The following is a 26,835-nucleotide window of genomic DNA, read 5'->3' as shown; positions in this document are numbered from 1 at the left end:
GATGAAAACAAGTTCCCCACTGTTAAACTCATGCTTTTGGTCTTTTCATCATTGGCGTGCAGAGGACCACCACGAGTTTTCCATTTACTTCCTGGACTTTTCCGCAGACCTCTCCGGGCTGCTCACTATTGTAGCTTGCGATCGCTGCTTCCAAATCGAACAGCATCTTCTCCCCATCTGCAGCACCATAGGCTTTGTCGAAGATCATCTTGTACAGCCTGGAAATAATGTTCAGATTATTAGTAAATAATTATACTAATACTTATACTCAATGTAGTCCTACATGATCTGCTGTGGATTTTGTGCTCAAATTTTTGAGCCCATTAACAAGAAAAGCAAGGCAATATTTTTTGCTTCATTGAGGTACAGGGGAACTCCTTTCAACATTTATCAGAAAGTCTTACCTGTGACAGAACTGTATATCTGGACACTTAGACCGATCTGTTAATGTTAAATAACTTAAATGTATGCTCCCTGATGTGACGTCAGAGGATAGAACGTCACTGTACTGGGTCCCAGTTATAAATATTGTCATGACGACATATGATATTGTTTTGGGACTTCTGTAAGATTAGTTTTCTCCGCCAAACTCAAGACTGAAGGATTAAAATCTTGTGTTTAACCTGCTTTCATTTCGCAGTCAATTCATTAGTTACCAACGTATGTCTCAGAGGGGGCAAAATGGTACTGTTTAGACAAGAAGCCTCTCCAACAGCCCCAAGAATATTGGATAGAACGTCACTGTACTGGGTCCCAATAATAAATATTGCCATAAAGACATATGATATTGTTTTGGGACTTATGTAAGATTAGTTTTCTCCGCCAAACTCAAGACTGAAGAATTAACACCTTGTGTTTATAGGCTAACAAATGCAAACACTTCCAAGTGAACCCCCTACAAGAGAAGAGTGGCTCTTCTTCTCTCCGACTTTGACACCCTACTGCGAACATATCAATAGATCAGCCAGCGGTCCTTGGTGTCGCCGCGTGGGTTACGTCCAGTGAAATTGTTTGCAAAAGTCAGGGAACCACGATCTGACATCCATAACCAGCGTATCCCCTTTTCATGCCAGTTACAGTCGGGTGCTACACCACAGTCGGGATAGTGGCCGCCAAATGAATGGTTGTTGAATTTAAAACTGTTAACTGTCTACGTCAATTTACATATAATTAGACAAACCTTCATGAATTCAATGGAGATTTCCACATCACAGGATAGAACAGCAGTGATGGCATCTCGCAGATTTAACATGATCACTTCCATCTTCACTATCATGACTTGGACCTGCGCCTTTAGTTTCTTTGAGCAAATGGTATTTGATTAGGGATGGCAATTAAAATTGCCGTTGAACATGTACATGAAGTACAGTGATGTACATAATTCACACATGTCTGGCTTGAAATTTCGAACTGCGCAGTTCATTCCAGCCTTGATTGTATGACTATTTCTACAATAAAAACCCTTTGAAACCAACCCATACCTTTATCAGGTATAGATACTGTGCCTCACCTTCTGCTGCAACCGTTTTGATTTGTTTCGGAAAATTTGAAGGCATTTTACGTTTGAAATCGGAGAAAGTGTTCCCGCGATGTTCTCCACAGCTCCCACACCAACCGACTGGCGTTCAAATCAACCGCGACCGATCATGACCAAAGACAATACGTCACAGCATTCGGGCACTTATACTCCTCTACCCCTTGAGCCAGGCCGGCTAGCAGTTATACCTGCTCACGTGGTAGAGCCTTTTGTTCTGTCAATGGATCAATATGAGAGGCATTGTCAAAAATATGACAGGCATTGTCAAAATGTGGGCTTGGCTTATCATACATACTTGTACATGCAAGTTTGTCGAGCTGTGGAAAAGCATTAGGCAGGTTCCGTAAGCCAAAGGACGATGTAAATGAATTTTTTTATCAACGATTTTTTTATCATTTCCCCAATACCTCCTACAACCAAGTATAAAAGATGGTTCAGTGTAGAGTGAAACAATTAGCAGATAGGCTTGATGACTCGACAGACACTCGTACTTTGTAGTTCGTCGTTCGTAGGGCGCTCAGTTTCGAAACCTGCAAACATTCGAAACAATTGCCAACTTTGATAGCATGATATCAAACTTGATTCGGTCGGGTCACTTAATGGTCAATGGGGGGGGGGGGGGGGGGGGGGGGGGGGGGGGGGGAGTCCATAAGAGAGACAATGTTCCATTGTCGGGTCCATCATCATTGTCAAGTCCATCATCACAACCGTCGTCAAATGTTTTAAAATCTTGTCCAAGACATGAAGAAAATGAATAAAAATGGTAGATCTGTCGAGGTTATTTGCAGGACTAGTAGTACAGGCAAATAAGGGCCCCACCCTGTGTCTTATGTCATTGGCAATACCAAAAAATCTATTCTTGGGCATGATCAATTTCAGGAGGCGCATAGGCGACAGTGCTGAAATCTAGCGGTAGAAAGTGGAACTGAAAGGTTTGGAAGAAGATTTCAGTTCTTTGTTTTGCCACGAGACAGCGCCCCTATCGCCTAAGCCAATTTCATGACAGTGCTACATTCTAGCGGTAGAATGTGGAACTGGAAGGTTTGGACGAAGATTTCAGTTCTTTTTTCCGCCACGAGACAGCGCCACTGTCGCCTAAGCCAATTTCACGCTGGGTTCCCATGCCTTTGGAAGGTAATTCAGTATCAAACTAAGGGAATTTGATAGAAATGATGACAGTAGTCATGAATTCACAAAGACTACACAAATGCCACTAAAGGGTCAAACTTGCAATCTGCACATGGTCCAAGTTTATCTGGTAAAGAAAGAATTTCCAGACAATTTGACAATATCACCACTTATTTTTCTTAGAATGAGAATATACATTCAGACCATAATCTTGTGAGTATTATTCAGTGAAAAGACTGAATTGAGATGGTAAATCTCCTCCAGGTGTGTAAAGCACTGGGTGAATTTACAATACGTACCATACTGGGAGTGTCCTCCAGTTCATATTTTCAAAATGACCTGAACAGCACCACTACTTGTTATCTCCAGTGAAATGCAAGTGAATACTTTCAAGTTATCTTGAAAACAAAACCAGACGACTTGCTGACACCCATTATTTAACATAGATATACATGTGTGACTTTGTATATACATTGTGTAAATGAGTAGCATTGATATGCAAGGGCATATCTGTGGAGCAAAGAACATTAACATCAAAACAGCCATCATCACAACATTTTTAAAGGCATTGGTATAGCGCATTTGTCTTCTGTTTTGAGGAAATGTTAACTGTAAACAGTCAATCTTTGGCAAGTATTTCATTTTCTCAGATCTTGCAAAAGATCCAGAAGCGCGAAAATGAAGACCGTGAAAAGATCAAAACAGATAACAGAAAGGGAAATTTTGTAATCTGCCGAAATCTAAATCGTAGAACTTTTTTTTTCAAGAAATTTTCGCAAAGATGAAAAGGAGTGAAAATTTGGCAGCATTCAGTTTTAATATTCACTACAGGACTAGACTTTACTCTACTAGATGTTAGTGTTTTTTACCTTAAAATGATTTTACCAATACACGTACAGCGATATGTTTCACATGATTTTACACAAAACAAAATAGAGGGAGCATATTGACTGTAAAATTGTAGAACTCCATATCCTCCTCATGTTTCACTATAAAGAACTCCTAATGCTCGTACCATTTGTGCAAGAACTGGTTTTACTAGGATCCACATTCAAGAAATAAAACGCTGTAATACTGTTTGTAAGTAGAAATGCCTGACAAGATAAATTATTCAGCAATTCATATATACATACAGCCAGCAACTGGACTGCATATGCCTGACTGAGGCCACACCAACTTAAAATTTTGGGTAGCAGGGAAGCTGACGCACCTCTCTCCGCAGTGGAAAAAAAATTTCACACCACAACATGATTTTCTTTTCCCCTTTCTCGAACAAAGAAAAAATTGCCTCCTGCCCGCTATCCATGCTATTAAATTGGTGTGGCTAAAGCAGTTGGAATACCAGTATTAAAGGATGTACATTGAGCCATATGGCCAATCCATGGAGGTATAAGAAAAACCAGCAGCGAAATAACTGGCCGGAAATCAAAATTTACAGAGTCAATGTAAACTGGCAGAAAAATCTGTTACACTGACAGTATGTGTACCTCCAATACACTGGTCTTGCTGATAAGGCCAAACCATTTAAATCTAAGCAATTGACTTGGTATGGCCTGACTAGTGTCATGTATAAATAAGGTCATGGTGACCTACTTCTCCAAAAAGAAATTGCCAACATTTGAAAGTTGAAACAGCACCAGTAGGTGAAATGAAATGTTTCCTACCAGATACAGCAAGGACAGAAAATGTGAACTAGCACAGGTCCTGAAAACGAAACAGACAGGAGAAGATCAGTCATAACCACTGTCATGATGACTTTAACGTGATGTAGATTTATTGCAAAAGACAGGGAGCACATTTCATGCAAGAACTTGTTCATCAACAAAATTGTAATAGCCATATTGTTCTAAAAATCAGTGTGTCTGTCATGTCAAAGTTTGACCCAGATGTAATCTTAGCTGTCGATCAGAATAATAGAGGGCAGTAGAGAATATCCTCGATTTGTGGTCATGTCAATTGCGTGTATGCTAAAGCATATATACAGAATAAATTTAACGATTCAATGATTTTCGTGCATAGCTTTTCTGAGGCTTAAATTCTTCACTTGTGCAGATGCGAAACCTGAACATCGCCTAAATTTACATACATGTACAAACTACAATAGAATAAATACACCAACAGAATTTTTACACTTACAGTTTTTTTTACCTTATTCGGAAATTTCATTTTATGTACAGCTTCATAAGAGAACGTCAAGCACAACATCTTTAGACTCAGCGATTTCAGGGTCTCCAATCAGAATACAAATAAATCATTTTTTCTTCCCAAGATTTAGGAAAGTTGCAAACAAGGCTTATTATACATTGTGTTTTTGTGCAAAATATAACAATTTGCGCTGCATCTTATCAATTTTAACATGAAATTGAGAACAAAATGTGAATAACAATCACAGGCAATAGATATAAAATTCACCAACTTGTACACCAATTCACCTGAAAATTTGGCTTTTGCTTCAGAAACACAACAGAATTCAAAATTCAATTTCATCAACAAATATGTGGCATCTTATGTAATTTCAGACTGTTCAAGTTGTACTAACTTGTTGGTGTGTAGGCCAACGACCAGGCTAGGGAGTCTGTGACATGTAAGTGGCCCATCACCTTTACCCGTTCAGAACTGATAGGCAACGAAGCAATCAGCCCATCGCTCTCTCAACGAAATCAAATCATCATGTGACCTTATTAGACCAATAAGATTTCATGACTCTGTTGTGTTTGCAAAGAAGTCACACAGTACCAGCTGATGGCCCGATTGCTTTAAGAACTGACCAAAAGAGTTTCAGAAATACGATCTGATTAGACAGAAAATATTTCAATGTTTTGATTTTCAATTTTAGTTCCTCCCAGTTCCTCCAGGGCGGCGAGTGGGTTGTGCGTGTGTATAACAACAGCGAGCAGTAGAGGCACAACAGAATTTGGTAATATTTCACAAATATTCCCGCATCAACAAGTTTGAATATCTAACTCAAATATGTTCAATGCGAAAAATCTTCCCTGAATTGTCACTAGAATTACACTAAATGTTTAACAATTCTCATATTTTCAAACAAATCTTTCAAATTTTCAGAATTACCAACAACAAACATCACAAACTTTTTCCATAACAAAGAAGGGGAAATGTCGACTGCATCTCTCACTCCACGAGTCGGCAAATATTCCCGAACATCAATCCTGGAATGATGAAATCTTGCACCAAATAAAATCCTCCATTTTCTAGGCACAATGTGTCATGACCGTGACCTTTGACCTTAGGGTTCAAGGATGTCAAATCGGTTACTCTTACGAATGATCTTACATTGTCCAGGGGCAAGGCCGATATTATCTGTTCCGGGCTTGAAGCCAACTTCGCAGAGGTTGCCCTTGAACTGTGCATGAAATCTGGAATGATATTCACGAATTTTTATCAATCAATGAATCAGTGTGTTTAGGCATTATGAAACGGTCGTCACCAAATTTTGGCCGACACCAAGCTTTTAAATGCTAATTTTAAGAAATGTAACCTATTTTGCCATGATAATGCAATAATGATGAACAGAATCTTAGCATACATCAAATCTCTCTATCTCGGGGAGGTCCGTGCTATGTGATTTTAGCATACATCACATCTCTCTTTCTCATGGAGGTCAGTGCTATCAATCATATCAAATTATTACCTGGTAGCAATCTGTACATCGGGTGGCTTACTGCAGTGCTCCTGAACGACAAGGTAGATCTTGGCAGCTATCTCAAAAATATGATCACAACTCAGGAAAAAATCTCCCTTTGCTGTCAGGCGATTTCCTGTCCCGTTCTGAAAGTCAGAAAATATGATTGAAAACCCCAAGATTCAATATTCAGCCATGTGACGAACATGTCTGCAAGAACGTCAAGGTCCTGATGGGGTTTGAACTTCTTGGGGTAAGTAGCCAAGGCCGAACAGAGTTGATGGCTCAACTTGGACATTATTAGCCCTTCAAACAATATTGAGAGATTTGTAATGTGAAGGAAACTGGAGACCCAGGAGTAAACCGACGCTGTCTAAGAGAGTTGCCCTCTCTATCCGCTGAGTACATATACCGAACCAACCGGGAATTGAAGTGACAGGCGATGAGGTTTACATGTTCCCAAAAGGCCTCTAATTAGGTACTTCACTGATGTTTCGACTAAACCTACACAACCTACCTTTCTAAAGTGTATGACGAGTAGCTTATCGTTGAGCGGACTGAGAGAGAGCTTATCAATCTCATTGACGGGGACCTTGTATTTCAAGCCGACTGTCCGCTGATCCATCAAGAGTAAGGATTTGGTCGTTATGACGACAAGGATTGGTGCAAACTGGAACAGAAATTAGGCACAGCTGAACATTATCTATCACCTTCAAGTTGAACCCAAGATTCATTGTGGCACATAAGACTGTTGTTTACCACTTATTTGAATCAAGTTGAAGTCTGTTGGGCTATTGCCCTAATAACGCCCATCAGAGCTCGAGCTTTTCCAAGTGTCTGTAGCATTTGGCGACTAGGAGCCTCACTTCCCCTGGACAGGATGCTTGTCCATCGCAGGTTGACTTAAACTTCTAACCCCTCTACCACTGATCTTCCTCCAAGCAAATAGAATTCAGCATTCTCCTGTACAATACCTTTCCATTTTTCCTGTTTATTTTCTGAACGATGTCAGCGAAGACCACGTATTGGTCATCATTTTCAATACTGATACGTTTCCATTTGGCATTCTGGCGGATCTGGACGTAGTCCCCAACGAACTCATGAGGGACACTGAAACAGCAAATATGGCAATATTGTAAGGTAATAACTGATTTACTCGCTGGTACGTCCCAATATCAGTATGTGTTAATTCCTGGTACTACCTCCGACAGCAGAAAACGCTCGACAACAACTTTGGGTCACAAAAGAATGAACACTCGCACAATATGCCTTCTCACCTTTTGGCATAGTTGAGTTTCTTGTCCTTAAACAGGTCACTAGCTGTCACTTTCTCTCTCATCGAATACTGTTCGTTCTTGTCGAACTTGGCCCGGTATTTCCCACAGCGCCACCTGTGGTGTAACTCTCGTAACTGTTCTGATGGTTCGCTAAAGCGAGCAGGACATTTCATCCAGACGTTGTCAAGGGGGGACATGGACGGCAGGTTCTCAGCTAATTTGTATAAATACTTTTGGATCTGGAATTGGAGAATGGAGTTAAGAGACCATGTGGTTTTCCTTGAGGTTGGAGCGAATGAGCGTTTGATCCATCAGGTGACAGATGAGCAAGTCGTAACAAGGTAACTTTAAATTCAATTAGATTTTCATTTTCGCTGCTATAGATCATTGTAATTATCTGTCAACCTGAAATTAGAAGGCAGGCAAACATTTCCGGGATTTACAGTACTGTCTGCAGTAAGTTAAACTGATACGGTACTCACCAGTGCATTCTTGAAACATCTCACCACGACGGGTCCGGCATGTTTTCGGAAATGTCGACAGAAGATCTTGCGTACCTGCCAACCATGGAAACACTTCACGATGACGCCGACTGCCCACTTCTGCTTCTTCTCCAGCTTTAGTTGCCTTAGTAACTGCCGTGCCTGTGAAAAGATACTTGAGATTCCAGGGGAGGGGAAATTTTTCAGAAAAAAAAATTTCAGAAAAAATTTTGTTCTCCCATGAGTTCAAATTATTCAAATTATTCACTAATATTTAAAGATACAATATTTATTGATAATAAATGTCAAAATCAACACATTTCATTGGCATGGAAAAAACTCACAAAAACAAAAACAACTTACTAACTCAAAAAACCACAAAGTTATATTGTTAAAAGGTTGTAGAGAGAAAAAGTTATGAATTATATTCACTGGTTAAAAGGGACAGGGCGAAAAAAATTTAAAAGCTACGATCTGGCCACTGCACCAGAGCTGGCAAAACATTGCATCAGATTGGCTCATTTGCATAAGAAGTCGAAACAGATCAAACGAAGAGAGTTTTCACCATGTTTTGTGCTGACAACCCATTAAATTTTAGGTGTGATAGAACTGAAATCAACAACGCACTGTTAGGTCTCTGTACATTGAGATCTTCAAGTGGAGATTAAATTCCGCCCCAAGCCCCCCGCAAAAACCACCTCGGGTTTTGGCCTGTATTTTAGCTTCACCCTCTTGATTTCAGTACGGTATTAACTTCTTAAGTTGGAATGACAATGATGCAAATAAGCCACCAGAAAATGATATTCTGGCTCTGAAGGCGGCCACTGCAACAAGGAAAGGCACCGAGGCAACAGAAAGCTGAGAAAAAGAGGAAGTGGAAAGTTACATTCATAGAGGTCATCAAGTGCAAAACACACTTATCAGCCGTCTGCTGCCAAAATATCTGCATACCAGATCACTGGTCTAGCGAATTTTGCAGGAAGCCCATTCTTTCTTTGGTCTAGTCAACTTGTTATGAATCTTCAGTTCTTGTTGAAGACGGTTTGTGCAGGGTGGCTTTATGATGTATGTTGCACTTGATGAGAAAACCCAATGATCTGAACCAAGAAATTATCGAAGGTATTGAAGAAAGTGTTATGGTTGTGGTTAAAGAGAAAGACTTGGACCAGACATGTAGAGGTTGAATTATCTCTGAAGTACAGTAGAACCTCTCTACTAAGGACACCTTCGGGACTGACAAGTGTTGTCCTTAATAGAGAGGTGTCCTGATTAGAGAGGTCAAATTGAATGGAAACAACCAATTTGGGACCAAAACTAGTGTCCTTAATAGAGAGGTTGTCCTTAATAGAGAGGTTGTCCTTAATAGAGAGGTGTCCGCTAAGGGAGGTTCTACTGTAATCAGTTAAACATTCATTGAAAGGTACATTGTCATTTGCTCTGATGACTCCACTCACACGGCCTTGAAAGTAGCTTCTAAGTTCAAAGCACACAAGCTCAAATGAAGTTTACAAGCACCATTTCTTCCACCGCTTAATAGATAAGTTACCAGCAGCATAAAAGACGAAAAGGTCCACATTTTGTGCAACTATACCTGCCAGCCTCTTGCATATGATGCTATGACTATTGCTGCATTTTTCTTCTCCTGGAACTCTGTCCGTGCCTGAAGAATTAAATTCACGAGTTCTAATTCCTATTAGATAGGGTACATCCAAATCGGAATCAAACAAACGATCCATTTCAGCAATCAAAATGTCCAACTTGCATTTACTGGCTTGAGGAAAAACAAACTTAATCGTCACATATCTCAAAAACTTCTACAACAACCACCATTGATCATCTGGGCATTTGAAACCTTAAGTTTCATAGATTGATAATAGGCGGTGCTCTGAAGGAGATCGGTAGCTAAGCGCGCGAAATTTGAATAAGGGTGTTTTGGCGTCACCGCGGGCACCTCCAGTGAGATCGGCGGCCGGCAATGTGGGCGTCATTGGGCACCTTCAGGTGTTAGGCTAAATTGATGTCAAACAAATGAAAGTCAAATCCCTTCTAGTTCCTTATACCTTATATCCTCTGTAGTTCGCGGATATGACAACCTGAGCATCCTTCATCTTGTTGTACTTCTTCCACAACGCGTATCCTCGCCAGATTTTCTGTATCACAGTCGCCAAGTCGTTCATCTTCTCCCTCCGTCGTTCCTCCAGGATGAATATCTGGAAAAAGAAACACCTCAGTCTTAAACTCTCCCCCGAAGCATCCCCAAATTGTCCCCGTAGCACAAGCTGTCCTTCTTAGCACTCAACGACAGTAGCTACTAGGTCGGTGGATGTCATGAACAGAGCTGTGGCCTTTCGGTCCAACGTTCTCAAAAGTTTCTTCTCCAGATCCTCCTGCCAGATCTTTTACTGCTGGACATCATAGCACAAGCTAAAGCATATGATAACTTACTGTTTGTGGATTTCTAATGAAGGCCTTCGTCCGTCCGAACGTATACTCGTCCTTACTGATCTCTTGGGAGTCAAATATCAACTGTAATCCTTCCTTGGGGTCATTGTGCCAGTGTGGCCAAGTTTCATCACATAACATCTTATATCTGTAATCAAGGACAAAGAAATCTCATCACGTTAAACCAACATGTCGATACATAGAGAGATCAACTATCGCACGACTCCGTAACGGATCATGTCCTCTGAATATTGAACTCGGCCGATATCGAGGGATAGAACTGGCAAAAAGGCTATGTGATATGTGTAATAAAACAGCAGTAGAATCTGAAATGCATTTTCTTTGCGATTGTGAAGCGTACAAGCAAATAAGATCCGATATGTACGCCAAACTCAACATGCTCAATAGAACATTACCAAATTTCCATTCACTACAAAATGAGGAAAAGATAAGACGATTATTAAATATGAACTCAAAAATTGTGGCCAAATTTGCCATTGAATGCTACGAGATAAGAAACAGGAAATGACGATTCCTGTTTCTTATCTCGTTATGACATATTGAAGATATTAAAAAAAATGTAAAATGTCCCATAAGCCCTCTGGGGCTGGCTGTATCTGTACAGGTGACAATAAACAAATATATATATAAACTGTATTACGTATACTCATGAGCAATATGGCATTCCTCTCTCATCAATAAATGAAATCAACCAGCTCGCTTCTCGTTGAACTCTTTCGTGAAGCCTTGGAACTGATTCTCAGGCAGCTTCCCACATCCCAATGGGCTCTTGCCCCGGCTGTTCAGAAGAAAGACTACAAACTACTCACCTGAATATGAACAACTCATATTCCTGTCTGTACACATATCCTGCCCGACGTACTCGAATATTCTCTACCAACCTGGAAAAGAAACTGGAATCAGCTGTTTGGCTACTCTTGACCTGCAGAGCGGTACATAACATGACACCCCTACAGCATTGCTGACCTGAGTTACAGTGCTGCCATCTATGTAAAATCGCTGTAACAAAGGGAGAGAACTCTGCTTTCATGCTGGTCCAGTCCAGTCCAGTCCTACAAGTTGATGCATTGAACTGTCTTCAAGTGATCATTAGGTATTTTCAAGTCTTACCCGAGATATCTGACCTGATGCCGCACGAGACTCTCCTCAAAGAATCCCGCCCTCTTGTGGTCATTTGGCTTGATACATCGGATGTAGTTGGGGTTCTTCGAGTAGAGGTTCTTCATGAGTGCGGCTATGGACTGTCTCAGCTGGGTGCCAGTTGTGGGGGGTCGCTTCAGTGACCCCTTCCCTTGGCCTGTAATTGGGTATCACACTATTATTCAAGTAACTAGGAGCCAGCAGAGAGATTCCTCTCATTACTACTTCTTTCTCGTTTTCAGCATATTCAGTCAAAGAGCATGTGAGCCAACTTCACTACTGGCTTTTTAGACAATATTTGTTCAGGCAATTTGTACTGCAGCAGTGAACCAGGCAGCCAGGAGCGAACCGGGCAGCCAGGAGGAAGCCTGTACTGTCAAAGAGAGTTGCCCTCTCTATCAAATGAGTATACCGGGATCGACCGGGAATCCATAAACCTGGACCTCAGGTGCCAATGTTTACATTGCACCACTCCGACAGCCAGTATCAAGCAGTTAGTAGCCTTGTAGCAGAAGGGGTAAAGCGATTATGGAATTCTGCTCAAAGGTGGCTAACACGCATCCTGAGTTAGTTCAAACAGTTCTCAACATTGGTCACTTGATTTCAACCAACTACAAACAATATTGAAGTGTTATTTTCTGCAGGACATGCTGGTAAAATCATACAGGCATATCATTCAACAAATAAAACATGTACCACCTGAGTGTCATTACAAAACTAAAGGAGATCTCACAATTTGTTTTCAATTTTGAATCAAAGAACTCTCCTGTTTGTTTCTGCATGCTGCTACCTCATTTACCCATTCTCTTACAGAAATCAACACAGGGAAACAAGTTGTGCTGTTAATCTTTAAATTTCCATTATTGATAACTACCTCTCTATTCAACTTGCTTACGCCATGCAGAGATGGAAACTCATCAATACCCAAGTTATAAATGACAAAGGACTCGGGCCCTGAAACACATTCAGTTAACGGTCATCAGAATGAAAAACATAAACATACCCAGCAACAGAATTGTACTGCCATTTTACCAGCTTGATATCAGTGGAACATGGGTATGCCTCAAAATGACGTCAAAAGACAAAATTTGACGTCATGTCTCTGTCACAAGATTGCAACACCCAAGTGACAGTCACCATCACGATGCAGCCATATAGTTTTGCCAATACTCTTTTTCTTATGTTTTGTTTACAATATCTGACCAGGGAAACTTGGTCTTAGATTAACAAAGAGACTTCCAACAGACATCGATTAGGACCAGCTGCAGCGCATGCAGTGAAGCTGGATAGAAAAGAGTACATCCTTGTTTGCACTCCTCTTAGAATGTGTGATGGACACCATGTAGTTGTGAAGATATTCATCTTGTGAGTGAACAAGAGTACAAAACACTTGTGGATAAAACATGAGCATGCAGTGAACGATGTTGTCTGGATTTGTGAAGAACTCAATAATGCAGAACTGGTCAGATAAATTGTATTTCCATTTTGTCAGTGTGAGGTACAATATTGTACAACATCATTTTTTGACAAGGCTTATGCCATCCTTGTACGACTTACTATGATAGACAGGGATACCATGCCCTAAAATCAAATGGCAACCAAACTAGTGATTAGAGTGGAATAATCAGTTTCAGTGATTTTGTCCTCTAGAAACGATTACCTGGTTATCGAACTCCTGATTTACAAAAGAAGATGTTATATTGATCATTGAAATGTTCTATGTTACAAAATCATTTACTAAGTGTAAATCATCACAATAAACATCTTTAATGGCATCGCAAGCATACTGAACACGGCCCCTTTGCCTGGTAGCCAGCAGTAGTCCCCCCCCCCCACAGAAAAGGGAACTTGCAGTATTTGACTCACCTTCAGGGAACAGCTTTTTGAGTAATGGCAGACGGCACTTGAACATGGCCTGTGAGAGATCGCGGAATAACAAGTCGTTGTTCTTGTCGATGAAGCCTTCTACGTTGTAAGTCACCTGAAGGAAACGAAAACAGGTCAACGACCAGAAGTGGGGGGAGCGATACTTGATAAATCCAAAGCCAGCAAAGTGTTGGTTACTCTAAAAAGCGCTACAGAAAAACCATTCTTGATCTAGAATACATCAGTTGCCAACTCACCAATCCTGCATAGTGGTGTATCCTAAATGAATCATGCGGCAACGTCTTGTCATTCTGTGCCTTCCGACATTGCCGACTCTCATAGTGTTTGTGGAATTCATGGTGGTGGTTGAGTTTTTCAAGGAATGTTAGATCGGTGACGTTACCAGGCCGCAAACACTCTTCGTCAAGGATCGTCAGGATACCAAGAGGTGGCTGAAAAGGTGACAATTTTTATCACAAAATGTACAATGTTCAAGTTGGGATCCTCTATGGAGCTGTTATTGGTCTCTTACGCCTGCTACCTGATTGCAGCCAGCCTTTGACAACTTTTAAAATATCACACTAATCAATTCCAGCCAATCGGCCAATATCAGCATGAAAACATGCTTATTTAAGTACCCTGCCCCCTCTAGCTATGGCTCTAACACATACCTTCTCGACAAGATCACATATCACAGAGTTGTTAAAGTATTCGACGTTGACCCACTGAATATCTTCACGTACGTACTCCTCTTGCTCTTCCTTCAGTGTGAGCTCGATGAAAATCTGCTGAAGCTTCTCGTTGCAGTAGTTGATGATGAACTGTTCAAAGGCATTCGTCTGGAAGCAAGCAAATAAATTAAAAATCTTAAAGGGCAGTGTGGTACAGCAGTTAAAGGCCTACGCAGTTTGTCTTCAAAATCGCTCTTCTAGAAAAAATTTGATTTTCTTACCTCGAATATCTCAAAGCCATAGATATCCAACACACCCATGCACTTCCTCTGCTCTTTAGACACAACTCGTATACTGTCATTAATACGATTGACGACCCATGTGAACAACCTCCCGTACATGGCCTTACACAGGGCGTCCCGAGCATACACCGCCTCCGTCACACGTAGGTCAATGTCGTATTTATCCTCGATTGTCTCGACTGTCTTCTTGGTGAGAGCTTTCTTGAGGACCGTGACTTCACATTGTAACATCTCGCTCACTTCTTGGATCTCTGAAAAGTGATTTTTTTAATCAACTTAATGCTTTTTAGTTGTGCTGTTTCAGGTCAACACTGACATAAACAGTTGTCTAAAGGGTTTTTGACAGCAATATTTGATCACTGACATTAGCCACAGGCATATCAGGAAGGCCACAAAGTGGTTGAGGCTACATGAACAATGAGCAAACATAGGTACCTTTGCACTGAGCAAAATGTATACAAAAGTGTCCAATTTTCAGTTGAGCAGCGTACACAGGCATCAAGAAGCATACGTTTTAGGTAAACATCCCTAGCAGTTAAACATACCTTTGTCGTTCTTTACAACACAGCTGTCTGTGCCATTTGTGTTCGTCTTGTGATCAAAGTCAACGTTCCCGAGTTTCAAAATACTTGCCACGACTTGAAACACGGATGTGATCTCTTCATTCGTAAAGCCGATGATCTCCATCGCATTCTGAAAGATGTAATGACTCTATCAACAATGGCTGATTGAGTCTGTCTCGGAGTACTTTTAAACGACTGTGATTCCATCTGAAATAGGTTACGGTAAAGCACCAAGTCTCAGCGCCTCTTATTTTTGAAATTCACAAAAATTTCTGAGAAATTTTTTTCTTCTTCCTTTTACGGGACCACAGTAGCAAGATGGGGTATCAAGAGGCTGCTCATCCAGCGCTGCGCTTGAGCTCGACACGGAAGGACAAAGTGCTGAAGCAACTGGGGTTCAGACCCCCAACAGAAGACGTACGCTCGTGATATGACACGTAACTCACCCGCGTTGTCTGGTAGTCCTTTGCATCATTAGCACCATCAGGGTCGCTGTCGGTCCGCAAATAACGATACTTTGACTCCTCTGTGGACAGCTTCAATGATTCTGAAAAGGACGCACAAGAGGTTTAAAAGATGCTCTAACCATGCTTGTATTGGCCACTATTCCTCTCTTTTCTACCAAGGGAGCAGGTGTGAAGCACATGGGCTGGAATCAGGTCTCCGGCTCCACATTCACATCAAGCAGGTTCTTGTAAGCCAATCACAACTTGAAATGTTTGACACCATTTACCCTAATAACTTCAATTGCCATGTCACAACATGCAGTCAGAGCTTGTAAAGGGATTTTGCAATATCAGAGCCTTGCTATGGTAAGAGAAAAGCTATTACGCTATACTATCACTGTGGGGTGGGGGAAATGATAAGCACTTACTAAGAAGTCCAGCATCACTCGACCGCAGCAACTGATAGAAGATGTGAAAGCTCCTCTCTCCTTTGCTCTGGGTTGTGACACGTGACTGCAAAGGCAAACAGAAAATTGTAAAAACAAGTCAAGAAGAAACCAAATTATGGGGGAATAAACATCAGAAGAACTGTGGATTTTCAACTCCCCAAAAAATATTCACGGTTTATAGCTTAACTCCTTCATACTGTGCTGGGAACACATGATTACGCTTCCTTTACGTTGCTCTGTCAAATGAAAGAGATTCCTGGGTATTTTGATGACAATTTCTCCACCCGCAGCCCAAGAAATCAGTCATTTTAGGGGAAGATTTCCAGTCATTCAGCAGGAGAAGAGCAATTCCGCTGTCGAAACACAATGCTGCGATAATTTTGAGACACTCTGTATTAGATAATTACCAATCATGAAACAAAGAGGTGTTAGGGTGACAGAAGGATGAAAGGAACCGTTTTGGGATCTTTGGAAAACAGAGTGAGTTGATAGGCGAGAAAATAAAGGTCCATACTAGAGGACAGGCACAGTATGAACCAGGCTTCTGATTAACAAACACAAACACACGTTATCAGGATTATATCTTGCCCAAGGGCGCCACTAATGTTACACCAACAATAGATTAAGTGCAGAACAATTCCAAAGACACGAAGGTGGTAACCCAAGAATTCGATTTGTTAGCAGCACCAATCATCTTGATAGCAGCACCAATCATCTTGTTCAGAAAGGCAGCCAAACATGATGGGATAAAGTCCAAATTCCAAGTGCCATCTCTTTTCCAAAATTCCAAAGTGCAATGTAATGAGAAGTGTTGAGGCAAACACAATATTGTAAGTTTCCAAGTGTGTCCTCTATATCTGACTGCATGATGTTTGAACAGTAGATTCTAGATAATGAAGGACAGAATCCAGAAATGCATGATGAACTCCATGACTTCACTGTCCGTTGAACCACTCACAGTAACCAAATCGAAAGACCTGATATTAGTCTCAGTCCTACTCAATCAACAATGATTGAATCAAACGAAACACAACATCAATCATGCAGAAAATGATAAGAGTAATTGAAAATTTTAGGCATGCCACAAAAAACAACATCATTCTTAGACGTCGAATACAGAATTACTCAAAAGAATATGGCATAACGTACTACTAGGACAAGCTTTGGTTAGAATAACTCCATCACCTTGGAAACTGAACCAAGACATTATCACAACCGCACAACCAACGGGAAAGGCAATCTTCCAAGCAAAATCTGACTGAAACCTCTGTGTACCACTACCATATGGTCTCAACCAGGCCAATGTGGGGTCGCGGAACACTCAACTGATGTGTGCCTGTGTTACCGATAAATGCAACACATGCAACCAGAAAACACACACATATTTCATCAAAGATCTGCATCCTTTTTTTGGTTAGGGTTACATAACAGTTAATACCACATATATTACATTTAACACAAGTAGACTGGTTCCCTGGCGTCTCTGCCGCACAGCCTCCTGGTGGCACGACCAGGAACCAGACCACGATATGTTAAAGAGACAACAGAATGCAGGAGTGCCACCTATAGGACTCACCTTCTCCAACAGATCTGACGACGAAACGAAGGATAAAGAAAAACAAAATTTATACGCAAATTTATGGGCGACTTAACGGCTAAATAGATGGGATGAACTTGGCAGTTTGTGGCCTATATCAACCAGCGACACGAGGTCTCGCACCTTCGACCTTACGTTCACAAGGCAGACGCCTTCACCAGTAGACCAGCATTGCCATATTTTCATTTGAGTCGACAAATATGATTTGAAACCACACCAATCAGTCACCACCAAAGTAAAATCTAGACCCGCCCTCGTGGGGTAAGAGGTACTTAGGAACAAATCGAAACATGAAATTCTTCTCCAACCATAACACACTTACAATTAGAGATCACACCTCCCACAGGGTCTCCCTTGAAGTCGAACTCTATGTCCATGTATTTACCCTGCAAAATAAATCCAGAAGTTACTGAATATTGTGTCAAAGAAGGTCCTGAATAAAGATGAAAAGTATTCCAACTCTCGTAATCCCCAAGGGACATCATACATGTTACATCACTGAGTTTCTAATGCTGTTATTGGCGTTAGTGCAAGCCAAGGGATTTGAAAGTGCCCAGAGAAAAAAGCTAATATTTTCATGTGAAAATGCTATCCTTGGTACTGCCCTAGCTCGTGAAATATGCCTCTAATGTGGTTCTCTTCTGTTCGATTATAAACATTGAAATCTCTACAGAGATCTGAGGTAAAGATCTTAATGTATCATCCCAGAGGCAGACAGTGTGTGGTGAGTAAGATTTCCAAAGTCTGTCACATTTGAAACCAAGGAACAAGTAGAAAGGGTTGAACAGGTCATTTCGTTTTTGTGAGCGACGGATTCTGGCCCCGGCCCAGGTCACCTTACTTACAAATCTAGATGAGTTGTCATTTCTATTCGTCTTAGCATTTCCGAATGCCTCGAGCACAGGGTTGGACTGTAGGAGCTGTTCCTTGACCCTGTCAATATCCTGGCCTTTACCAGACACAGCTGCCACATATTGCATAAGATACTTGCTCGCCTCTGAAAATAGCGAAATGAAATAAACATTGATAACAGCTGTATACCAGGAGTTTTCCAGAATCAACCAATGGCCATCCAAAGTGGTTTTACCAATGACATCCACCATTCTGTGACTGATTATTCAAAAGATTAAATCAAATGATGAATTTGTTCGGAGATCCAATTCGAAAGTAAGACCTAAGGTGGTTACTTCCTCCTGGTGAGCTATTTCTCTCTCCTACTGACAAATGCTGTCCTTAATAGACAGATGTCCTGATTGTAGAGATCAACTTCAATGGCGACGACCAATTTGATGCCAAAGGTAGTGTCTTTAAAGGGGACTCCGTCAAGGAGAGGGTGTCCTTCAAGGAGAGGGTGTCCTTCATGGAGAGGGCGTCCTTTATATAGAGGTGTCTGCTTAGGGAGTTCAACTGTAATGCTAGTGGATGCTAAGACCCTGTCATACCTGTTTTGCCTGAGCCGCTCTCCCCGCTGATGATGACGCACTGGTCCAAGTTCCGGTCTCGCATAGAACGGTATGCATCGTCAGCGATTGCATATCTGAAAGATACAACCAATGAAAGATTAGTCAAGATGCTGCAAGTTGTTGCCTGGCTGCTTAGAGCGATGCCGCTGAATTTCTAACAAAAAAACAACCTTGTTCTTTTGTTTGAAAAGTCAATTTTCAGCAATTATTCCACACCTCATTCTGGCTAACTAAACCTTTGACATCGGACCATCAACATTGATCTCTAGATATTTATAGCCTGTTCAGTTTCGATCGTTTCAACATCATGAATTGTTTTTATTGATTAATAAATTGATACATTCCCCGTGATAGGTTGTCAGATGTTGTATTAATGAGTGGAAGCTGGGTATGTAAACAACATTCTGCGATTAAATTGATACTTGTCAAGTATTATTTGATGTTGTGGCTGAGGGAATAATGATGTAAAATGAAGGATTCATGTACCAGTGTTATCTCTCACATCAGGGCTATCTCCATTATCGTGACTGGTCTATTAAGTATGGTCGTCACCAATGGATTAGTGGTGCAGCCTCCTCCTCCTTCAAGACACAATGCTTGCCAACTTCGAAGATCTTTGCAGGAAAAACAAAACTCACCAACTCATGAAGGAGCCCACGTCCTAATCAAAACATAACCCTCAACACTAGTAACTTTCACGAACTGTGAATGAATGGAGGTAACCAGACCCATGCATGATACTGACAGGTGGATAGGTTTTTTCTCCATGGAGAATCAGCACGCTCCACTCAGTCAATAGATTGTTAAGAGATCACTTGCCACTCGGCAAGCTACGTCTCTATCGACAAGTCAATAAAGTTGTCTACTGTATCTCAGATCAGGCAGGTGCGTGTCTTACCAAGAAACTGACGCTAATGTGTTTTTCAGGAGATGGTTACCTAAATGTACCCCACTCATCCTGAAAGGTTTCATTTCATTCATTTGACCTCAAAGTTCAAAGCAAGCCTGGACCAAGATGTGTTAATTAAATCTGCTCCATGTCGTAGACACCGACCATCATTAATATGATATTGATTTACAATAATCGTTCATGTTACTGTCAACATTATTGGCGATAATACTGGTATTGATACAACAAACTAATTCTATACGTGATTGATCTCTCAAACAGTGCAACAGGGACTTTTAATCCGACCGACAATGACATGACTCTACAGAACAGAATGGGTACAAACGTGCTGGTGTTAAAATGCATTTTAGGACAACGCCTCGACTGATAACATTCCTTCCATTAAATCACCATGACTTTATGGTCGCAGACATTCTTGAGGATAGACGCCAAATTTGGACAGTAACCTTGACCTCAGTTCAGTGAAAGCCAATGTTTACTGGTGACACACCTGTCCTTAACTTAGACTTCTCAGTCATTATTAAGCTTCGAAGGCGGTTGTCTGTAATTATGTCCAATCCATCTGCCTCCGCGCCTTATAATCAATGCTACGCCTGAATAAACATGCCGCTTACCGATGAAAAACATCAGATGTTTATCAGCGGGGAAATAACCACACCCTGTACTGTACAGGTACATGGATGTATAGCTGAGCAGGGGCGATGTGCTTAGACCTGTAAGCGAGACGTTTGCAGTATGAGCAGCGTCAGATATCGACACATGTCTCAAGTGCTAGTCACAATAAGGGACCGCCATGGATTCTCACTGGTATCCTCGGCGTTTTGTGAGTGACTTAACCTTCTGACACGGGTGACCAAAACGCATGGGTACTCTGCAGCGCATCTATTCAGGAGGGGAGGGGGGGGGCCTATCCCCGCTGAGCATAATTGAATTTGACATTGAGGGGTACTGTCCTTGAATGCCAGATGTCTAGGGTGCTCTACAACTGACTATATCACTAATCAGCCCTGCTCTTGACCCCTGAACAACCAAAGACTAGCCTTGTCATAACAATTGGCATGCAGCGTATTTCTTTCAAGTATAAGAGCACTTTGCTAAATATCCGCTAAATAAACTTACAGGACGTTACGACATGTAGGCACGTAAAGATTTCTTGTGGATCCCTTGATCCCCTGTTTTCTGAATGGCTTTCATAGGTTTGCAAATTCAGGAGAGTCACTGCATTGTCATTGATAGTATGCTATACCAGGCCTTCAGAGAAATCTTGAACTCACATTACTCAGCTAAAGCAAAGTGCTTCACTTTTTCGGTAGAAAATTGCTAGTCTTCATTTTCAGAATTACACCTAATTGAAGGAAAGCGCCCTGTTAATACATAACAAGCAGATTTAGCAGCTGAGTTGAGAGCTTTGCATCTTTAGAAACGAGCCACACTCTCTATTCTTGCTGATAGCCAAATGTGATCACGCTAAGTGAAAAAGCAAATAGAAAACTCATCGTTTCCACCAGAAAAACATCTTCGCAAGTGGCAATACCGTCTGTAACCACTGGCATTGGGTATTTTGTTGCTGTTAGGGGGGATGTTTTCACAATGCTGTACTGCACATTTTCACATTCAGTCAATTTTCCAAACACTAACTGCATCATAAATCCCCCCCCCCCCCGAATATCATGACAATTCCTAAAGAAGTGACACATTTCATCAATTTACCACACTAACTGCATCATATTACCACCCAACATCTCAAACTAGTCCAATACCAATATCGTTGTTGGTACATTGGCAAGTCGTTAGCTGAAATTGTCTGTGAAAATCTCATCTGGCCTGCAACATCAATATTGCCATATTGAATCATAGCAGCCACTGCATCAGGCACAGAAATTGCTACATGTATGGACATAAACCAATACGTAACTATTGTAGTGACCATAGGATATTGGGTCGGATATTGATAAACAGACAGCCTAGGGCAGCAAGACTGCCGTTACATAGTCATAGTGCCATAAAGAATGTTACGGTTTCATTAGCGCTAATTTAAGCCAGGAATTTCATCGGCACGCCAAAAACAATCCTGATTCGTTCACTCAAACTTCAAAGCGCAGTCGGACACCTGATTTCAAACCATTCCGCACATTTTCAAACCGACCACACATTTTTGATGAAACCCGAACCACTGCTGGAGATTTGCTTTTTAGCCGAAGAACAAAATTGAAAAACCTGCAACAAACCGTTCACCTGCCGATAGGCAAGATCTAAAAGGCTGACGGGAAAATGTAAACCACAAAATATCTTGCCAACGAGCCAATCTTGGATGATTTGCGATGCTACAGCCCCAGGGTACTGCTAGGACCATAGGAGCCAGATAAGTGAGACCTTGAACTAAACTCCCCGTAACATGTTTACTTCACCCTTGAGCTCATGAAGATTCTTTGAATCAAATTTACCTTGTCATTTGATGAGTTTGCCAATGTTTTTTTTAAGGATGGATATCTGAAGAATGTATTGTACATGTAACTCCTATCTTCCTGGTTGTCGGTTTAAATGAACTTTTACTGTCCTTGACTATTTTACACTTTCTTCGAATGAAATTCAGTTCATTAATAAATAAGTGTGAAATTACTGGTGTATGTTGTATCTGAAGAATTTCACGCAAAATGTTTTGTAGACACACTTAAAAAACATTTTGATGAGGAATGGCTTGCATTGGTTCTACAAAGCAGTCTTGCATCATCGTCTTGCTTTCCAATCATTTGACGTCTTGACGCGCTACGCCCTGCACCATGCCCATACATTTTATGATACCAACAATACTTACATGTGTGGTGGTAGTTCATACAGATTGCGCCCCCTATATTCATTGATGATCTCTGGCGAGTAGAGGGTTAACTTCTTATATGGATTCACGGACACGACTACACTACCAATGTATGTCTGAAGGAAAAAATATAAAACCAATTTCATTTACATTCTTAAAACAAAGAAGAAATACATAAATTGAAAAAAGTTGGACATCAGAATCTCATGGGGAAAATGCTACTAACAACCAAGTCCCCACAGTATTCAAAAAAAGATGACAGGCAAATGTTAGCGCATTCCGAAATTTGTCATAACTTGCCATGCCATGTTGGCAAAGACAGCAAGTTCATACATGTACAAGAGTACAGTCCCAACAAAAATCTTATAACGTGCATCAGTTTTTAAGGGTTAAGCATGCTCGGACATCAGATAATGATAGTATCAGAATTGAAATATAGTACCAAGGGAGATATTAGGACTGGAGGGATGGGAGTGTAGAGCATCTAAATGATATCGAGCAGAAAAATTAACAGTATATTACACCAATTTGATTAGTCACCAAATGAAGCCTTGCATTTAGCTGAACCGTCTATGTGTAGGAAGTTCTTGGGTATCTAGGTGACAGCGCATATTCAGTTTTTTTCATTATCGAAATGAAAAACAGTGACAATCAATTTCACATTCGACATTAGTTCATCATTGACATAATGAGCGCATTAAGTGTCCCCAATGGACGCATTTTATGGGAATTGCAAGTTTGATAAAGCTTGATTGCTTCAAGCTATCATAGCTTGACTCACCCTCACCCTCACAGTGGTACACCTCACAGTCATAGAGCAAAAATTTGTTCTCCATCAAATTACTTGATTTCTGATACTCATGACCAACATGACTAAACAGGGGTTTCCGCCAGTGGATGGGTCGGAAGGGGGAGAATTCGTTCAAATCAAGATCCAATAACCACATCATCTGAATATGTCTTCAAGGGTTGAGTTTGAACTTGAAGCCAAGTGAAGTGTGTAAAATTCAACTCTTATCACGCTTTTTAAAGCGGTATCACGACAGGTCCCAGAATGACTCAAGACTGATATCTATCTGGCAATAAATCCAAGATTACAACATCAATAGAAATCTTGGTTGTCATGTGAAGTGATCATCAAACATGGCAGAGTTTGTCAATGTTGAGATTGGTGACTAAGATAAAAAGAGTACCCAGCACGCAGCATCAAAGAGCAGTTCGTATAGTTTCTATTGTAGTTTTAAGCCAAGGCCAACATGCCTGGTGGGATGAAATAATCCCACCTTCATCTGATTTTGTCCTTTTTCTATTTCATCTCTTTTTTGATGTGTGATCTCTATTCTATGGATCTTCTCGTTTTCTTTTTAGATGCCGTGATTCATATATTCACCTTCTTTCATGCTGTTTAGCTGGCCCATTCAGATTTCAAAGTTCCTTTGAAATCGTACCTTCACCCTTGCTTTTGATTTGAATACATCAGACCTAATGCTGTACCAGCATTATAATTTGCACAATTTCCAAGAAGACCTAGGCAAACCCCTCCCATCTCAATCTGTCATTGAAGCTAATGGCAGCGTTTCCGGTCTTTACAACACTATCTCAAGTTCTGCTGCTCTTTTATCAAAATTACAGGAAATGCCACTCATTTCAATATATCAAACCGTATAATATATCATCATCAACATCAAAGCAAGAACCAACAGCCAGGGTGTGGTCCTAATCATAATTCATGTAAGATTAAACCTAGACTAGAGCATCAATACATGGATGCATACAAAATGCACGGCTGTATTTTTCATCTTAATTCTTATTGGACCACAGTGACGATAAAATATATTTTATTTTATGATGAAATTTAACCGTTTCCTCATATGCCTATAATGTAGGGTATAAATTATCATAAACATGATAGTTAGTCTGCAACCAATCATGCCAATTGAATGAAAAAGAGTGAATTTGCCAACTTTTAGTTTCGTGAACATTTCATGGTTTATACTTTGAAAGTATCTAATAGACAATTCTTGAGTTTGACACTTCCTTGGATGGATGAATGTATAGTCCTGTTCAAAACTTCAATTAGAATCATTATATTTTACATCTCTGGATAATTCAGGAGTAACAGTACACCAGTTCCAGTCTTTTAAAAGGCCTGTTCTATATACCTGCAGCTCTTTTGAGTTTTGCGATGTGCCAAAGCAGTTGTTCGAATCATATCAAGACAAATTTCATCTTAAACTCTGGAGCAGAGTGGAGCACAGTCCGCCATCTGAAGCTCTTCTTCTTTTTCATCTTGAACTACAAGCATTGTTCAAGCCCTGTTAAAATCGTCTTTACAGTCATGGGCTGCATCCTTTATTGGCCATCACAATCTCTGGTTGTTCATGCACAGAATCACAATAACGATACTCACATAGATATGGTCAGTATAAAACCTCTTCTTCAGGTTATCGATGACAGCGAGTTCTGTCAAAGGGTCGAGCAAGACCATGTCACTGACACCCACATCGTTCTCAAATAATTCCACGCGTTTCAGGGCCATGATGGCGCCTTACGGAGTGACCTAAAACAACAGAACACATGATATTGTTGTAGAACAGGTGACCATTCGGACCAAGCAACTACCGAGTCCCCAGGGCAAGGGTTATTTGTCTTCAGGCTTCTAAAACACAAATTTTTCTGGCGAGACCCCTAGACCCCCTAAATAGTAAATCCTCCCTGAACTTTGTGGGCTGCCGAGAAGGACCAATTTTTGCACAGGCCCCAATTTGGGACGTTCAAAACAGGTATTTCATTTGGCATCAAAATTAGCCTGTGAGTGTGACATCTTAATGCCATCTAACATTGTGCGATATTGTATCACACATTTTAGTGGCGATGAAGGTTTGACGCATGCTCTTCTAATGACGTGGCAATACAATATTCTACAAGGATTGACCTCCAGAAATTTGTGGGGGAAATTAGCTACGACGCGTAGGCCTACAGCCGGTACGAGAGTTCGAGTTCGAGTCCGAGTCATCTGATTACCGAGTCCTTGACTTGAGTCGTAACTGACATCGACTACTTCTAATAAGTCTTCTTAGTCTTGGTTGGACCATTCCAGATTCACAGCGGAATGAAGTTTGCAGATTCTGTAGGCCTATACATGGTAATTTCAATGTATTTTACTGCATGCACTGCATATGGCATGTGTGGCATGCAGTGCATTTTCACTTTCAGTTTCCAAAGAATTTCAGTTTTTCACTGCTAAAGAAAGGTCGACGTACGACAAAAGTACGAACAAAATACGAATGAATTGTATACCTACGCGTAGAGCGTTAATTATTATTGTCGTTAATACCTTTCACGGAGAAATCCTATCCACGATGACACACAAAGTCACTCTATAGAATAAGAAATCAATCACTCAACCTTCTTTGGTGAAAACGCCATTTTGACAGCTTGTTGGCTGATCATACTTGGTCCCCCAATTCTGTGGTGAGGCCTCGTTTTGGGATTTGTCGTAAATACGTCACTGGGGCTGAAGTCTATTAATAGATGGGGATGACCACGGCGTGCATCAGCTGCACATTGTGTACATAAACCATTGGTGGTGTAAAGTGAAAGATAGTCCCTCAAATCATAGAGTCCTTCACAAATGTCTTTGATTGTTTATTGCTTCTCAGGACCTGTAGTATCCTGACGAGATAAACCAATCAATGTGAACTCAAATGATTATGGCCATCTGAACTTGGCGATATGAATTCATAGTCATACTGGTGAAAAACCATTCATTCAATGTGAAAGTGATTTAGGTGGTCTGGACGGATTCATACCAATGATCGTAAACCATTTAATGTGAATTCAAAGTAAACCATACAACGATTGTGGTCATCTGATAGACTTTGATTCATACTAGTGATAACCCATTCAATGTAGGCCTTTCACGTACAATTTCAAACATCTCATCATTGGGTCACCATGCGGTTTGTTGGTTTAAATGCATGACAATATTTAAAACAGTACTAGTTGAAGTGTCGGAGCACCACCAGGCAAGTTAAGAAGAAAAGCAAATTTAGATCATTTTCTTTTGAAAATTATTTATTG

At 40.8% G+C, this 26,835-nt stretch overlaps 1 protein-coding gene across 1 annotated transcript; it reads right to left on the bottom strand.

Annotated features, from left to right (window-relative positions):
- Positions 1–2,436: 2,436 nt before the first annotated feature.
- LOC135497797 (unconventional myosin-Ia-like) lies at positions 2,437–26,181 on the bottom strand. Its single transcript, XM_064787716.1, has 26 exons — positions 26,057–26,181; positions 25,163–25,312; positions 22,753–22,868; positions 19,007–19,101; positions 18,410–18,561; positions 17,887–17,950; positions 17,544–17,557; positions 15,947–16,031; positions 15,519–15,619; positions 15,055–15,202; positions 14,489–14,760; positions 14,208–14,375; positions 13,794–13,988; positions 13,537–13,651; positions 12,595–12,624; positions 11,641–11,827; positions 11,340–11,411; positions 10,513–10,657; positions 10,128–10,277; positions 9,659–9,727; positions 8,068–8,229; positions 7,586–7,824; positions 7,283–7,418; positions 6,826–6,978; positions 6,318–6,454; positions 2,437–6,042 (listed from the first exon to the last, which is right to left on the bottom strand). The coding sequence occupies exons 2-26, from the start codon at positions 25,289–25,291 to the stop codon at positions 5,913–5,915; spliced, it is 3,264 nt and encodes a 1,087-aa protein (XP_064643786.1). The 5' UTR covers positions 25,292–25,312; positions 26,057–26,181; the 3' UTR covers positions 2,437–5,912.
- Positions 26,182–26,835: the final 654 nt, after the last annotated feature.

Source organism: Lineus longissimus, chromosome 13, assembly GCF_910592395.1.
Source record: "Lineus longissimus chromosome 13, tnLinLong1.2, whole genome shotgun sequence".
In the NCBI taxonomy this organism is placed as follows: domain Eukaryota; kingdom Metazoa; phylum Nemertea; class Pilidiophora; order Heteronemertea; family Lineidae; genus Lineus; species Lineus longissimus.
The sequence above is the reverse complement of the archived record's forward strand: the minus strand, read 5'-3'. Positions and strand labels throughout refer to the sequence as shown.